This window comes from Halichoeres trimaculatus, unplaced genomic scaffold (assembly GCF_033239565.1).
Source record: "Halichoeres trimaculatus isolate MK-OKI-2021-1 unplaced genomic scaffold, fHalTri1.1 fHalTri1_scaffold_14, whole genome shotgun sequence".
NCBI lineage: Eukaryota > Metazoa > Chordata > Actinopteri > Labriformes > Labridae > Halichoeres > Halichoeres trimaculatus.
In genome coordinates this window covers 28,453,887-28,470,020 of record NW_027437192.1, presented here as the reverse complement: position 1 = coordinate 28,470,020, position 16,134 = coordinate 28,453,887, and the positions used below count along the sequence as shown (strand labels likewise).

At 39.5% G+C, this 16,134-nt stretch overlaps 1 protein-coding gene across 6 annotated transcripts in view; it reads right to left on the bottom strand.

Annotated features, from left to right (window-relative positions):
• The window catches only part of LOC141803549 (receptor-type tyrosine-protein phosphatase U-like), a 348,868-nt gene that overhangs the window by 242,128 nt on the left and 90,606 nt on the right, over positions 1-16,134 (bottom strand). For all 6 annotated transcript variants that reach the window (XM_074687661.1, XM_074687662.1, XM_074687657.1 and 3 more), the window contains exon 2: positions 9,023-9,151. In XM_074687661.1, the coding sequence (XP_074543762.1) occupies positions 9,023-9,151 (129 nt within the window). The remainder of the gene's footprint in view (positions 1-9,022; positions 9,152-16,134) is intronic.

Below are 16,134 nucleotides of genomic sequence, written 5' to 3'. Positions count from 1 at the left end.
CTTTTACAGCTGCCATTCATTTTACTGTCTGTTGTTTTCAGAGCTTTTATCTCTTTTGTTCATAACTTTTAATTCAGTTCTCTTGATCTCAATTCTAACTGTCTGGATTGATCATGTTGGCCAGATTTCCTCATTGTTTGAGTTTTATTTTTTTCTTCTGCTGGATTCGGAAACTGTATTTCATACTTCAAAGCTTGTGTTTTTGTGTTTGGGTTTCTCTGTCAAAGCACTTTCAAACTCTTGCTTGGACAGTTCTCATATATATGAAGTTACAAACTTAAACTTTTAGGTGCATATCTGTTTAAAAAGAAGAGTACAATGGCAAAAAACAATAATAAATAAAATTGTCAGAGTGTTTCCAAAATTGTTTTGAGTTAACTGCTGCTTCATGGTTTATTTTTTAAAATCAATTAATCAACATACATTTGTACATAACAAAACTAGACATGCACTGATCGATCGGTGCAGATTTTCTTAATTTTAAGGGATCAGTGATCAGTGATTGATGATCAGGGATCGATGATCGGCCCATCCTTATGTATGAAACTAAACTCAGCCAATGTTGCTTTTTGCTCTGGGACCTAAAACTAAGGACACTTTATTGGTTGTATAAGTTAAAAAATAAAAATCGTATTGTTTCAAAGGTATGGCTCAATGATTTTCAATTAAATAAGATTGGAACATTGAAGGTACATGCTGTCCGTTATAAGTAAAAAAAAAAAAAGGGTGTATCGGTAGATCAGGCTTTCTGAAGACAGGTGATCCGTGATCAACTAGAAATTTGTGATCGGTGCACCACTAAACAAAACAGAAAAAAACATCATTTAACTTGCACTTGTCTATCTAGACTACCATCAGAAAGTAAAACCCAGACAGAAGTTAAGGTTTTTTAACACACATTTTAAAAAAATGTCTGAAACTGAAGCACTGCACACCCTCTCCTTTGTCAACTCACACCAAGCATGTAGCAGAACCTTTAGACAGCTGGAGTCACAGACCAAGGAGTTCCCTCACTTTCCTAACTCCTGGTCAGTCTCCACTCATTATGTTGGTTTGTTGCTATAATCAAGCTAACTACGATCTGGTTTTGACACAGTTTGTTTTCTTTTGAAAGTCATCATGTGTTTTTTTAAGGTTTCCGTGCACCACTTCCTGCTCCTCTAGATCTGCTTTTTGTAAACTGATACATCAGGGCTCCAACATCTGGCAAAAATCTTAGCCTTGTGTATCTGCTGTAGAGGGCTCAGACTTGCCAGAGCTGCAGCGCAGTTGGAAGGCGATGTGGCAGATGCGGTGAGTTGAGTCTGCAGCAATGTCCGGCCTCAAGTAAGAAAGCTGCGTTTACACCATGCAGACTGCTTCGGTTCGTCTTGGTACAATACACATTTTGTGGCATTTCCACTGACTTATCCTGAGACAGATCCCCAAAAACTGAGACGAGCCGTCCCACTTTTTGGGACCCTTTCATATGGGTGCCAGACTGAACCGATCCGCTCTCGGAAGGTGGAGTCACAACACTGCAGACAGTTGATTGGTCAAAAGAATCGTTACTTACCCCAACAGCAGCTGTGTTGCGCTTTTCTTCTTTGTTGGATTTATTAGCGGAGTAAACTGTGTTGGGCTGCTACGGCGTCACACTATTGTTCAACAGCTGCATCTTTCGGCATCCAGCTTACACGCCGCCTACCACGAGAGGGCACGGTTTGCTGTGGAAAGGCTTAACTGTATCAAACCGTGCCAAACCGTACTGAACTGAACCAGACAGCTAAGTGGAAACACGGATTAAGTCAAGGCTGAAGTGCTAAAAACTGCAGTTCATCCAGTATCTGTGTGAGGCTGGATTCTGAGGTACCAGAAAATACCAACACACTAGGCCAAAAGACGACTTTAAGAGCAGAAATAAACATGTTTACAGCCTGGTTAAAAAAAAAAAAAAAAAAAAAAAACATCTACCTGAAAAAACTGTTCAAATTAAAATCTATGAATCTAAAAAATGGGGTTATATTAAACTATTTGTTTTTTTTTATCATTACTTGTGTTTATTAAAGTCTTAGATTTTATTGCATAATGACCCTTTTGTGAATCTTTAATGATCTTAGCATCTCAAACTCACTCTGTAACTTCTGTTTTAATTTTGGAAGTTGAACCAGGAACAGGGGTTGAAAATTAGCCACGGCTACATACCTGAATGTGTGGTTTGTGTATTTCATGAAGCAATGTTTCATGTGTTTGTCTCTGTCAACAACTAGACAAAATTCAATAAAGAGTCTGTGTTCGGTGGTATAAGCTTCCTGAAGCTGTTTCATTTTCTGTAGCTGCATTATTTCCCATCATGACCCGAGCAGAAGATGCATGTGTGGCTTAACTACAATGATCTGAAAGGGAAATAAGCTACCTCTTGATTACTTCACGTTAATAGGCCTTAATTGGAGCATGATTAATGTGTTAACAGTGACAGCCCTGTTTTGGGACGGCAGAGGAGAGAAAGGGAAAGGTACAACAAACAGTCCCAGCCAGGAGTCAAACTAGCAACCACAGCTCCTGCACATGTACCCCAACAGCTCCCCCAGAATAGATTTTTAATAAAAACAGATGCAGGTCATGAATAAATAACATGAAGGTACTCTGGCGGTAGGATGTCTCTGTGTCCCTGAGCAGGATGCAGCACACAGGGCAAACGCAGACTGCTGGTTTCTCTTTGTGTGCAGGTGTTTGTGGGACTGCAGTGAGAATACTGCTGATGTGCAGCTAATAACACTATGTACACTCACAGCACATAGTAAACATGCAGACAACTGACAACAAATCTAATTAACGTCTCTTGATGCTCCGGGGTTTGAAACACGTGTGTTTTCTCTTTATTAATATTTCTTAAAAGTTTGTCTTGTTGAATGTTTTCCTTGGGTTTCTTTGTGCATCACCAGAGGGAGGGAGCAAACGATGAGGGGGGAAAAAAAAATCCAATTAAGTTTTAATTGGGAGTATAAGGCTGCTCTCTTTAAGCTGCTTGGTAAAGTAAATATGTATTCTTTAAAGAACATTACTGACAGGATGTTTTGTGGTTTGCATTCGTCTACCCGAGACCGTCATTAAAGTACTCCAATAAGGTTCAGTGAGCGTTCCCAGTCAGTGTGCAGCATTAACAACTAACCTCTGAAAGTAATTGCCACACCACAAATGAAGAAAATACTGTTTTGTGCCTCTTTATTCAAATCTATATGATTATCCTGCAGTTGAGGCTGTGAAGTCATTGTACACTCTGTTTGGACACACACGTCTCCTCTGGTAATTGACAGAATTCTGCACAAACAGGCCTTTTCAGATTGCTGTGAATTTGTTTTCATTAAATGTGTCATTATTTTATTCAGAACATCAGCGGCGCTCCAATATGCATCTGAAAAACAGCACAGCACATAAAAGCTGCGGCGAGCCGTCTTTATAGGAGGCTGGTGAGTTGTTCTGTGATGTGTTTTCTGTGTTTATGACTCCGTTTTCCAGACTGCATGGTAAATATCATCAGAGCTCTTCCATTTCATGTTTGTTTCCGCTAAATAAATGTTTGCAGATACCTGCAGCAGGAGCCTGACTGCAGGACTGAGATATGGTTTAATGAGTGTCTGTGCAGTTTAAAAACTGCAAGTAAACTTTCTCCTGGACACATTATCCTGTGATGCTTAAAAGTGTTCTCTAGTGAAATGTCAAAGTCAGAGTCTCTTTATTTGTTTTGGAGCGAGGCTCAAAATTAAATTTTTACTTGGCAGCACCGTCAAACTTACACAAGCACCAGCTGAAAATGAAGGAACTTCACGGCTACGATGAACATATCAGCAACTCAGGTTTAGTTTTTTCTCAAGGTGAGCTCTTCTTTGGCGATGCTGTAGGTGGTGGTGAGTTTCACAATCAGCCCTGCCAGCTGAGAGGACGAGCCAGCAGGATTCTGACAAAGAAAAGCTTTAACAACTGAATCTGATTCTAAATCTGCCTCTGACACATTCCTGACCTGTGTTTCTCATATTTGGCACTCTCACTGAATTTGGTGAAGCTCTTGTAACTTAAGTGTTACCTGTAAACTCTTTCCCAGAAGCTTTTCGGAGGGTGCAGTTCTTTGAACAAGTTTCATAAAAGAGATATTTTAAGTCTTTTGGCTGGTCCTCTGAAAACTGGAGGCTGTGTTTGGTGCTGGTGTATCCACATCCAGAACTTCACCAACTTCAGAGTTACAGCTGAAATACACCAGATGCGCTGCAGTCCATCTTTGCAGAATCAGATTGGTTTCCATCAATTTACACTGGAGCCACTCCAGCTGCGTGGCTGGTCCAGCTTAGGGAAGATTGAGTGTGACAGGAAGTCATGACCAGAAATTACTTATAACACTCAGGGACTTTTAAAATAAAACAAACTGTGTCAAAATCAGTTCATATTTAGCTTGACTACAATGTCAAATGGACAAAATGACCAGGAGCCAGACCAGGAGTCAACAGGTTTGAGGTTTTACAGCCCAGCATGAATGAAGAGAGACTCATCAGTGAAGTGGGAAGAGCAGGAACTCCTCGGTCTGTGACTCCAGCTGTCTGTCAGTCATGCAGCTTGTTGGACCACAGACGTATCTGTAGTATTTGAAGCTTTCTAGTTTGCTAACTTAAGCTTAGGGATGCAATGATCCAACTTTTAAAGAACCCATAACAATACTAATACCTGGGCTTTGGTATCATCTGAAACTAATACCAACCCAATCTGATACCAGTATTATTAGAACATTTTCTCTTCCTGTATGTGAGGTTGAGACAAAAAAATCTGACTGGTCACACCAGGTGCTATATCATGCGCTATGATTGCGTGTTTTCCTAATCAAATCCACTGTTTCTTGTACTGGCAGTAGTTATCTTTGTGTTTCAGTGACGCCAATTTAAGTTTGTTGATGCCTTAAGTCACGACTTCTTAGTCACTTTAGATCAACAGCCACAGTTTCCTAATAATGCACAAAGCAAACCAGAATCAGTTACCACTGGGCATCCAAAAGTTGTTTCAAAAAAGAGATAATAAACACAATCTCAGAGGATTATGCTTTTTTCAAAAACAGCCAGTTAGTACTACCATCAAAACACATTGTGTATCAGTTAAAGGAGTCAATTTGTGGAACAAATGCAGTGAAAAAATGAAAACATGCACATAACTTAAACAGTTCAAACAGATTAATATAAATCTTAGTCTAAATTAATACAAGAGTGAGATGGAATCAATCTTAAACTAAAAAGTGTTGTTTATGTTCCTTTTGATTGTTTTATTGTGATGCATTTTCTTATCTTCTGTTTTGGGTTTCTACACAAGCTGTAACAGATTAGACTATAAATATGCAAAGACAAAAGGGTAGGACTAGAAAAGTTTCTGACTTCATCTTACACCATTTCAAACAAGGTATAAAGATCTGTGTTATCAGAGTTGTTTCTTTGATTGTTTTGTTTGTTTGTTTTCTGTTTAAACACATTGAACATCATATTTATCTGTGTTTGTTTTGTTATGTCTTTAACCTGTGCGAATAAACAAACAAAACAAACAAAAAGAAAATATTGCCCTCTTGTGTGGCAAAAACATGCAGTGAATGTACTTTTTTTTGTCTTTTGGTCCCTGCCCTTCAAAAAGTCTGTGTATCTGTGTGCACTCATATCCACCCACATCTGTACCATCATGGTCAAGTATGTCTGAGCAAACAAAGGTGGCAACAACCCACTCAGATGACGAAAAACTTTGACGGACTATACTTGGTTATCTAAAAAAAAAATCTCATTTCTTGGCCCTTGAACCAAATCATTTCAATGTGGCCTTTCCAAACAGATCTACAAGTGGTCCAGAGATAAAAACAAACCATAGAGGAGCAACATCAGTTTTTAAATCTTTCTGTCCCCAAACCACGACAAAAACTACTGCAACTTTCACTTCTTCCAAGGATGAATTCATTTCTGTGTGCTCCCTGCTTTTATGAAATGACGTGAGTGGGTTTTCACTCAAACCTTGTACCTGTATAACTCTGATGTTTGCTAAGTTTATCTTTTCATAACCTTGTCATCCTGTTTAAATGTGTACTGCTGTGTTGTCATGAGGTTTCTTTATACCTTGGCTTTTTACCCCCTATGTCTTATGTAAAGCACTTGAAACTGTTTTGTAGCTGAAAGGTGATAATAAACCTGCCTGGCCTTGATGATGTCTTATACTAGAGCCTGATAAAATCCATCCTGTAAACATGTTGCTGTTTCCACACCAACGGTGACATCTTGTCTGATGCACCCTTCAGAGAAACACCGGTGACATTGTCCTACATTCAACCCATTTCAAGCCTGATTTAAATAGATTTTCATAAAAGTTTCCTTCTACTTGCAACTTTCTGAATCCTGAGTTGGATTTAATTAAAAAAAAACTAAAAAAAACACCATCTCGGGCACAATCTAACCTTTAAGAGGGCTTAAGCAGGAATTTGGGTTTTTGTATGAGGGGCTATACATGACATAATTCACTGTGGGACTCCTGCATACATTTCCTATTCACACACACTGCAATAACTGAGATCTAAGCAAGTTTCTGTGTCTTGTTTTTAATACAATTTGTCGTACTGAATTAACATTCACTGAAATAAAAAAAAAACTGAAGTGTCTTATGTCAAGATATTTAAAGACAAAATGACTCTTGAATTGCTCGTCAAAGAAGTAAGAAAAAAGTTCATTTTGCTACAAATAATGTCTGAATGCAAGAAACTTAACTCATCCCAATGGCAGTTTTTTTTAATGTATTTATCTATCTATCTATCTATCTATCTATCTATCTATCTATCTATCTATCTATCTATTTATTTATTTATTTGACAAGCAACTTAGAGATGTTTTATCCATTCAACATGTTGACAAATGCTTTTTCTTTTTCTTTTTTTTCTTTTTCTTTTTTTTTCTTTTTTGTGCAGTGTTGCTACATATAAAGCCATAATACAGAATACACATCCATGATGGAGGACCTATGATTGGTTGAGAAGTTACAGCTCAGCTATAGTTGAGGAGTGGACTGGAGATTTACAGAGAGCCAGTCAGGACTTTGATGCTTGATTAATCAAACAGTAGTGGCGCTCGGGATGGGAGAAGGTGATGAATCTGTTTGTCCAAACCTCCTGACACCTGAGCAGGGTTTCTGTTGAGATGGTCTCTCTGGCATCAGCCTGGAACCAGTGTCAACTGAAGAGCGCTCTCAATGCCATGATGATATGACAGACTACAATACCATTGCTTACAATTAGGGATGTCCCGATATTACATTTTCACTTCCGATACGATACCGATACTGCAGCATTGAGTATTAGCCGATACCGATATTAATCCGATACGATATCAGCATTAAACACGCACATTTTTATAACTTATTTTGTAGTAAGTCATGTTAGAAAAGGCTTGATTAAGTGATATTATTCAAACAAAGAACAGTAATCAGCAACAGTAGGTATGAGGAAAAACTGACCCATTTATTATAAAACAATGGGTGACAGAAATTTTAACATTAAACATAAAAAATACTAGTAATTGAATAAAATAAAGAATAAATTAGAAAACCCAGAAAAAAAACCTAAATAAATCAAATAAAAACAGCAGGAGCGGAGTCTGGAATAGACTGCTTATATCAGAGTGCTTATATCGGAGATTTTAGATGCATTCCGATACGATACCGATATTTGTTTTTTTGCTGATATCGGACCGATTTCCAATATTAATATCCGACTGGGACACCTCTACTTACAATAAACCAGTACTGATGTGAGATTGAATAATGTCATGTTTGGCCTCTCATATATTTTCCGACCTGGGTTTTCCTTTTCATATTTTGGGGGTCAAAGAGGCTTCAATGGCTGCAACATATTCCTTGTTGGTGAATTTCCCCTTTTGATCACAGTTTCTGACCAAAGCCTGGGAAAAAAAAGACATTATCTTGCTCAGCTTGAAGTGAAGTCACCACAAAAAACTGCGCCCCTAGTGGTTGGCTGCAGTATATGTCAAAAATCTGGCTCCCCAGTCATTCCAGATGAGCTGTGGACAAATCTACACCTCGTAGAAATGTTTTCCACATCTGATTGTTGTGATGATTTGAAAACACCTCTTGGCCGCCTTGTAATCAAGTTCTCTTTTGTCTGAGAGGTTTTGGATTCCAAGAAGAGCCAAGAAGAGATTAGACTAGACTCTCCACCTGGCTCTCACAGTCTTTACTGTGCAGACTCTGGCTACACAACAGCTAACAATGGCTGCGCCTGTGAGAGGGGAATTTTGGCTTCAAAACCGTACAATGGTAAATGACAGAGCCACGCTGTCCACTCTATATATGCTGTATTTTTCTGAATCACAAAAAAGAGTTCCTCAAATAAAGTTTTTTTTTTTTTTTTTTTTTAACAGTAAAATCTTTTAGAATGGCATAAAATCATGAAGGACCTCCCTTTCTGAGCTACAAGACCTTTCTGCTGCCTCACTCCTCTTTTAACAGTTTGTTTAGATCATAAACTGGACATTTACCTGGATGCTGCTCCTCTCTCTTTGACTTTTGTGTTGATGGAGCATGAGCAGAAGCAGCCTGGCTGTTGGAGCGTCAGACTGTCTTTACGCTCCTTCGGCTAACCAAAACAGTAATTGACCTTACAAAGAAAGTCTCAAAATAAACCCTTTCACTAAATCTGATAGTTCAGCTGAACTCAAGCAATAAGGAAGCAACAATTCAGAGACTTCCTTGCTGTAAGATGAAGTTGCCATTTAGGAGAGTCAGGTGTATGATGAGAGAGATTATCTGCCTTGAAAATCCTCTCGTTTTGACATAGAGCTCTGTTTAATAATACCCTGTTAGCACAAAAATCAGTGCCTTAAGTGGACATTCTCTGATGAGTTGTCCTTGTCCTTGCATAAAAGATGACAGTGCAGCAGCACTTCGAAAACTTTTTGAGCAAACTTGTCATGTGTAACCAAAAATACACGAAAGGTTTGAAAGAATTGGAAGAAGTGATTCCTACCTCGTAGAAGATCTGGCGTTGGATGTGGCCAGTTGTAGGTCCTGATCAGCTGCCAGTCAAAGTCGTCCTCTTGGCCCTGCCGGTATTCACACAAGCCAGGGTCTGAGTCCTCATCAAAGGTACAGCCTGCTGCAAAGACAAGAGAGAAACACGGGTTAAAAGATGTAAAAAGCAAACTTTCTTTTCAGCACGTGATGAGAGGAAACTGGTGGAGGGATGAGTCACAAGCCTTTCAGATGTGTTTGTTCAGTTACACCACCACAGGCTCACAGCAGATGTGTCAATACATCAACTACAGGAAAATCTTTACTGCCGTTGAGTAAATCTCCCCTAATGGTTGTCACCAGGAGGTCAAAGTGGACAACCTATCTCATCTATTCCCCCAAATCAACCGCCATTTGGTGCAATTAGCCCTGTACTGTGAAAATGACCCGGCAGCGGCGGGTCACACAGATAGGCAGGAATAATGGGAAGCAGTGGCAGTGGCAGAGGAAGGGCTCCCTCAGCTGATGGAGGAGAACAACAGGCCGGCTCTTAGCATGTGAAGGTGACCCGACCTTGTCTGGCCGATAATGGTCCCTTTCACTATTCTGCCATTATCAAACAAACCACAGGCTTTTAAAGCCACCAGCCTGGCTGTCAGAGGAGAGGGGACGGGTATAATGTTTGCTTGTTTAATTGGTCAAAAATTCACACACACTTCTGAAAATCTGAAATGAATAGGCCGGATGTGAATGGACTAACTTTTAGCTCTGTATGAGTACACCTAGTTCAATGATGCTTCTTACTGATGGAAAAGGTTTAGACTAAGACTGAGTTTGGGAAGCAGTGTCTCTGTAACTGCAGTTATGGCTGAAACAACTCCAGCTGGGAGAGCTTTCAGGCTTTTAACAAACCTCCGTGGTATGAGGAACAAAGACTTTATGAGAACATTTCAACCTCAAACTGTCTCAAGTCTTTACTGTCACGCTGAATCTTCCTCAAACAGAGCAGCCGCTTGTTAGGCTGAGATGTTGTTTTGTTTACAACCTGTCTGACGTGTTAGTTGCCCAGATACACTGCAAAAAACTGAACACTTATCAAGTGTTTTTGTCTAATTTTCAGTAGAAAATGTCTCTTTAGACTCAATATGAGCCTTTTTCACCTGACCAGTCCAGAAAAATGTCTTGTTTCAAGTTATTTAGAGACAAAAATGAGGCCTGAATTGCTTGTAACAAGTAGGAAAAAAATCTGCCAGTGGAACAAGAGAAAAGTCAGTCAGATTAAGACATTACTCTATAGTTTCAAGCAATTTTTTCTTATTCCACTGGCAGATTTTTTTTTACTAGTTACAAGCAATTCAGACTTCATTTTTGTCTTTGAATAACTTGAAACAAGACTTCTTTCTGAACTGGTCAGATAAACATGGCTCATATCAAGTACAATAAAACATTTTTTACTTAAAATAAGGCAAAAACACTTGATTAGATTTCAGTTTTTTGCAGTGTAGATCTGCTGAAACAAAGCTGTCCATGCCCAAAGCTCTTCAGTTCATTGATATTGATGTTGAATGCTGAAAGAATCCTATCTTCAATCTTCAGTTCCTATTTTGTTGATGCCATTTCATTTCATCCTCTCTCAGAGTCAGGGTGATACTCAATGTGCTTGCTTTGTGAGTTTACTATGAGGGAAAAGATGTTTGAATTAGTGTTGTCAGGTGATGAAAAAAATAATCTAATTAATTACAGGATTTGTAATTAATTAATCTAATTAATCACATTTTAATCTCATATCTGCTTAAGGTCCCAAAACAAAGAATTTGAATTCCAGGACATTAAAATTACATTAAAAGACATTAAAAAACATTTAAAAATAAGGTGGGAATATATACAACACATTTTTAGGTACCCTGAGGCATAAAGAACACATAGAAAAGTGTTATGTTTCTATCTTTACAAAATCTACACATTCCTGCACCTAAGATAAGCTGATTTGATTTTTAGGACGGTTTTTGCTTCTGTTACAATTTTACTTGATGTGGATTCAATTTTCACTGCAATATGAACTTCTATACTTTTATGAGGTCAGGAGAACCAGGGCTAAAGGCTAAAAAATGTGAGAAACTATGTACAAACAGTTTTTTCAAGTCTTGGGTCAAAGAAAAGTGAAGTATTTTCAGTTTTACATGCTCTGAACACACAAACTGTTGCTCATTGGTGCAGAGCAGCCCCAAGCTGAAACATGACACCAGGAAGATGGAAGCAAATTTTCAAAGAATTCTTTAGATTTAAATACAGGACAAATATCAATCATTCTCGGCTTGTTTAAAGCAGTAAAGAGTGTAGAATTATTTATTTTTTACAGAATTGAGCTAGAGCAAGCGGTTGATTTTCTGCAGATTTTCAAAAAGGACGTGTGAAATACGAGATGTGGACGGCAGTCCCCCAAAAATCACACACACACACACACACACACACACACACACACACACACACACACACACACACACACACACACACACACACACACACACACACACACACACACACACACCCCAGTTCAAAGCATGCTGCTGACATTGCGTGTGATACATTCAGGGACTGTCGGAAATTTGATAATCTGACGAGAACACCATTTTTTCCAAGTAGGACAAACGGTTTGTAAATGCTAGACATTTGAAAATAAGTGCGTCTTTGAACGCCTCGCGGGTTTGGGATCCAGATTAATCTGCGTTAATTTTTATAGCGTGTTAATTTGGGGTGTAATAAATTAATCTAATTAACGCGTTAAAATGACAGCCCTAGTTTGAATATGTCTAAGACAAAACCAAAGAAGGTAAAGCATTAGCTTCAAGACCTTCGTGACCTTTTACAGATAACTGGAGATATATGTAGCTTCAAACACAAAGTAATCCAGGTAGTAGTGCATGAATTATGCTCAAACATCTGTAAGAAACAGATGGAAGTAAACTGGTTCATTGAGTTCTAGGAATATACTACACGTGAAGATGCTCCAAGAAAAGACATCAGAATGAGAAACAATACCGATGTGGGCACTGGCACTCTGTTTCCAGAGCTGTGAGGGTAAATAGTTTTAGCTCCATCGTCCTTGCATTTGCAGTCTGTGCAGAGTTTGGCTGCTCCTCCAACTCCAGACTAACTCCCATCTATCTCCACACGCCCTGAGCCCTCTGCGGTCCCAGGACCCTCTTCACTAACAGATCGTATTAAGGCTTGGCAGCAGTGCTGCTGCTGTTAAAGAGCTCCTCTGACTCGCTGCCAGCTTCTACTTAATAGTATCCCGTCTGGCCTACTCCCCCAAATGTTGCTTTTTGTGTTTTGTTGAGAACCTCCATCTGTTTTCTCCACTAATGCCTAAGTTTACTTCTAAAGAAATACTGTATGTTGCTTTAAAGTGCTACGGCTGCTAATTTTGGACCGCTGCTCTGGCTCTTCTTGCTGACAAACAAATACCACCACCGCCCCCCCAACGCCATCATCCCCGCCACCCCGGCCCTCTTCCCCTCCGCCTGCAGCCAACCAAGTGTTTCCGGGTGTGTAAGCAGATCGGGTTATAATTGCCTCCTGTGTGAGGCCTGCTTGTTGTGCAGCGTCGTGCCCGGTTATCTGAGGATGAGAGGACTGAGTGGTGAAGCAAGCCCCTCGGTGAAGGCCTGCCTTTCATCCAAAAGCCCCCAGCTCCAAGAAGAAATGTCACCATCAGACACGTTCCAATGATTCCCCTCATTAAGACGCATCCTTGCCAGCCTCCTTTACTGTTAGCGCGCTCACAGTCCTCTCAGAGCCTAAATGAGCTTCCCTTGCAGCGGGAGGGCGAGCCCGTGTAATTAGAAAAGCCACGTGCGTTCTGACTTCTCACTGATCTGTGTGTGTGTGTCTTTGTGTGTGAGTTTTTGCTGTTTTGATGTTTACTTAAATATGAAGAAAATCATAATGAAGCTGTCAAAGTCACACGGGCTAACGCGAAAGACTGTGGGAAACGAATTATTCCTGTTTATCACAGCGACGGGGAATCCGGCCAATGCGGGACTGAAGATTGTTCAAATTTCCACATTGTTAGAAAAAAGGGCTTGAATGACTGAAAGCCGCTTCTCAGAATGATAATTGCTTATCACAGGCACAGTCGGCGCAGTCCCCGAGCAAAGCGCCGCCACGCAGAGCAGCAATAACACCTAGAGACGTGGACGGCGGGGCTCAAGATAACTTCAGTGAGCCGCTGTCACAGCTGACAAGCTCTTCAGGAGGAGAACAAAGAGAGAGAAATAAATAAATGTGCAGGAATGAGGAGCCCTCCTCTTTCAACGCTATGGAGAGGTAATTTGCCAAACAAGACCAGAGCTTGTCTTTAGATACCATGCCTGGAATGTGTAATCTGTGTTTGGCTTGTCTGCATGTCCTGACACGTTCTCAGCTCTTTCTTCCAGGTGGCACAGAAAATATGACTGAGCCAGGAAGTTAAAGGGAGGCTTTTTCAGGTCCTCTTAAGTCAGACTACCATCCTTTGAACTGTAGCTTTACAAAGGATATGAATTATTCTAGAGGAGGAATGGCAGCCAATGATGTCGATATTTTGCAGGAATCTGATTAATGGAAGATTTTTTACCTCTACCAAGGAGGTCCTGTTTTTGGGAGAGTTTGTTTATTTGTCTGTGAACAACATAACTCAAAAAGTGATGAACAGATCTTGATGAAGTTTTCAGAAAATGTCCAAAATGGGATAAGAAAAAAAGTGATTAAATTTTGGAGGTGATCCGGATCACCATCTGGATCCAGGATTTTTTTTATTTTTTTTTTAATGTTTTTTTATCATTGTGAGATAAGGCTGTGTTCATCATTTGTGTTTATAACTCCATAATAAATGGTCAATAAATGCTTCCCGTTATGATCCTGAGTGAAATTCAGGCTGGTATCAGAAATACCAATCCAATACCAATACTTAGTGTAAATACATGTAATGTGTCTGCTAAATCTTTAAAAATGAGCCCATTTCAAATCGTACCACTAAATTGAATTTGCCTGTACAATATTCATTTAAATAAATAAATGCCAAAATAATTTCACAAATTTGTCAGACCTACATTTTGAATTATGTATTCAACAGTTAAAGAAATTAGACAGGTTGTACATTAAAATGGATAAATTCTATAGATTCATTATTATTTGTTATTCATCTTTTAGAATATATATCTTAACTCACATTGACTGTTGTATTGCAATTGTTTGGTGTAATTCAATGACACCTGCTGTTTGTAATCCACTTTAAATAATCAATTCTTTAGGAACCTTTGCTGAATTAATCTAGGCTTTTTTGCCTATGTGAGGTTATCTCCTTGACACACATATTATTACTCTAAATGAACTCATTAAGTTATTTATTGAAGCATTTTATTATTTTGTTACTTATATCATAACCATAACTAGTAATTTGAACAATTCCACCAGTGATTAGCAACTCTAAAAGCTCCACATTTTCTCCCTCTGTACCTGGATGGTGTCCGCCTGCAGCACTGAAGGACTCAGCCAAAGATGTCTGTCTCACCATAGCAGCACCTGACGCTGACCTCTCCTCCCCCTCTGTCCTCCTCATCATAAATGACATATTCTTAGTTGTGATTCAACCTAAAGTGTTAAACGAGGATCGCTGTGTTGCCACAAATCCTGACGTTTTTTTCTTAAAATATCACAAAAAGCGTCTTGGCTGTTTGTGGGGCTAAAATAGCTCCACACATGACTTCTTTTGCACTTTACCATTTTGTCCTGTGACAGCGTGAGAGTGAGTGACACACTGAGCAGTGTGCAGCGGCACTTGCGCATTATGCACTTAGCCAGGCGGAAGAAAAAGTAGTTCCCACAGAACGGCGTATCGTACAGGACCTCAAATGACAGAAGTATCAAAAGTATTGTTATTCTATCAATCTGCACATCACTAATGGTCAGATTGCTTTGCAAAACAATACGAGACAAGGTCACCATAATTTCTGACAGATGTAAAAGTACGATCCGGATCCTGGCGAATCCTGGATACTAAGATCCAGAATATGCAATGTGTTCTGGGTCATCATAATTTTCAACACTGTAAGGTTAAAAATCATTGCACAAACCTGCAACTAACACCAAATTGAAGCAGACAGTCTGCTGAAAGGGAGTATAACATTAAAGTAGGACTAAAGTGTTGCGTCACAATCACAATATGCTTGGCGGAGGTCTGCGCTCTCTGACTGCTTTTCTATTTTCCCTGTATTTTAGAGTAAAATGAGCACTGGTACATAACATGGAAAACATGCATGTCTGATTTTTTTGGTGCTGAGCTAAACAGTATCTGCCAGGTTCTGTTTAACTAATTTTATGTTCAGGATTTTATATCCGAGCCCCCTCTTCCTAAACTCTCAAATCTGCAGCAATGTGTCATCACATCCAAATGAGCAAACAGATAAAATGTTGTCTTATTTCAGATTCTGAGAGAGCGTGCAGATCAGAGTGAATCTCTGTGTGCTGTGGATTTAAAGGGTTTTACTAAACAGCCGCTGGAGCGTGCACGAAGCAGCTACGGCTCTGATTAACACAGCTCTCAGTGATAGTCCCATGATGCTTCAGGAGTCTAAAGGGAAAATATAACATGCGTCATTTTCCTCACTTTCATCATCTTTTTTTTTTTTTTCAATTTCAAACTAATTGAACATTATAAACTTGCAGTTATTAGATATTTTCCCCAAATCTCAAGCCTTGTCACAAACTGAAAACATCACAGGGATCATGATGGATGGATTCAATATCAGCTTTTCAGCAACTTTACCTTCCATCAAAAACTACTTTGAGCTTCAGGGCTGAGCTATAAAACAGTCCTAACATGGAATCATGATGCAGGTCTTTAACAGTGAGGCTCAGGTCTGGACTCTTTAATCAGTCACACGGGTCAATGCCGGTCTACTAACTGAAACTCACATTAAATCACATTAAAGCACAACTCAAACTCCAAAGCAGTGGTTTATTTACTGTGTCTGTTGCAGAGGAGTGACAAAATAAATGGAAATCAGGAACGAACTGTGACTTCTCCTCCCCCCACAGCTGAGGAAAAGAAACCAGATGTTCTGTGTTAGCCCCCTGCAGCAACAC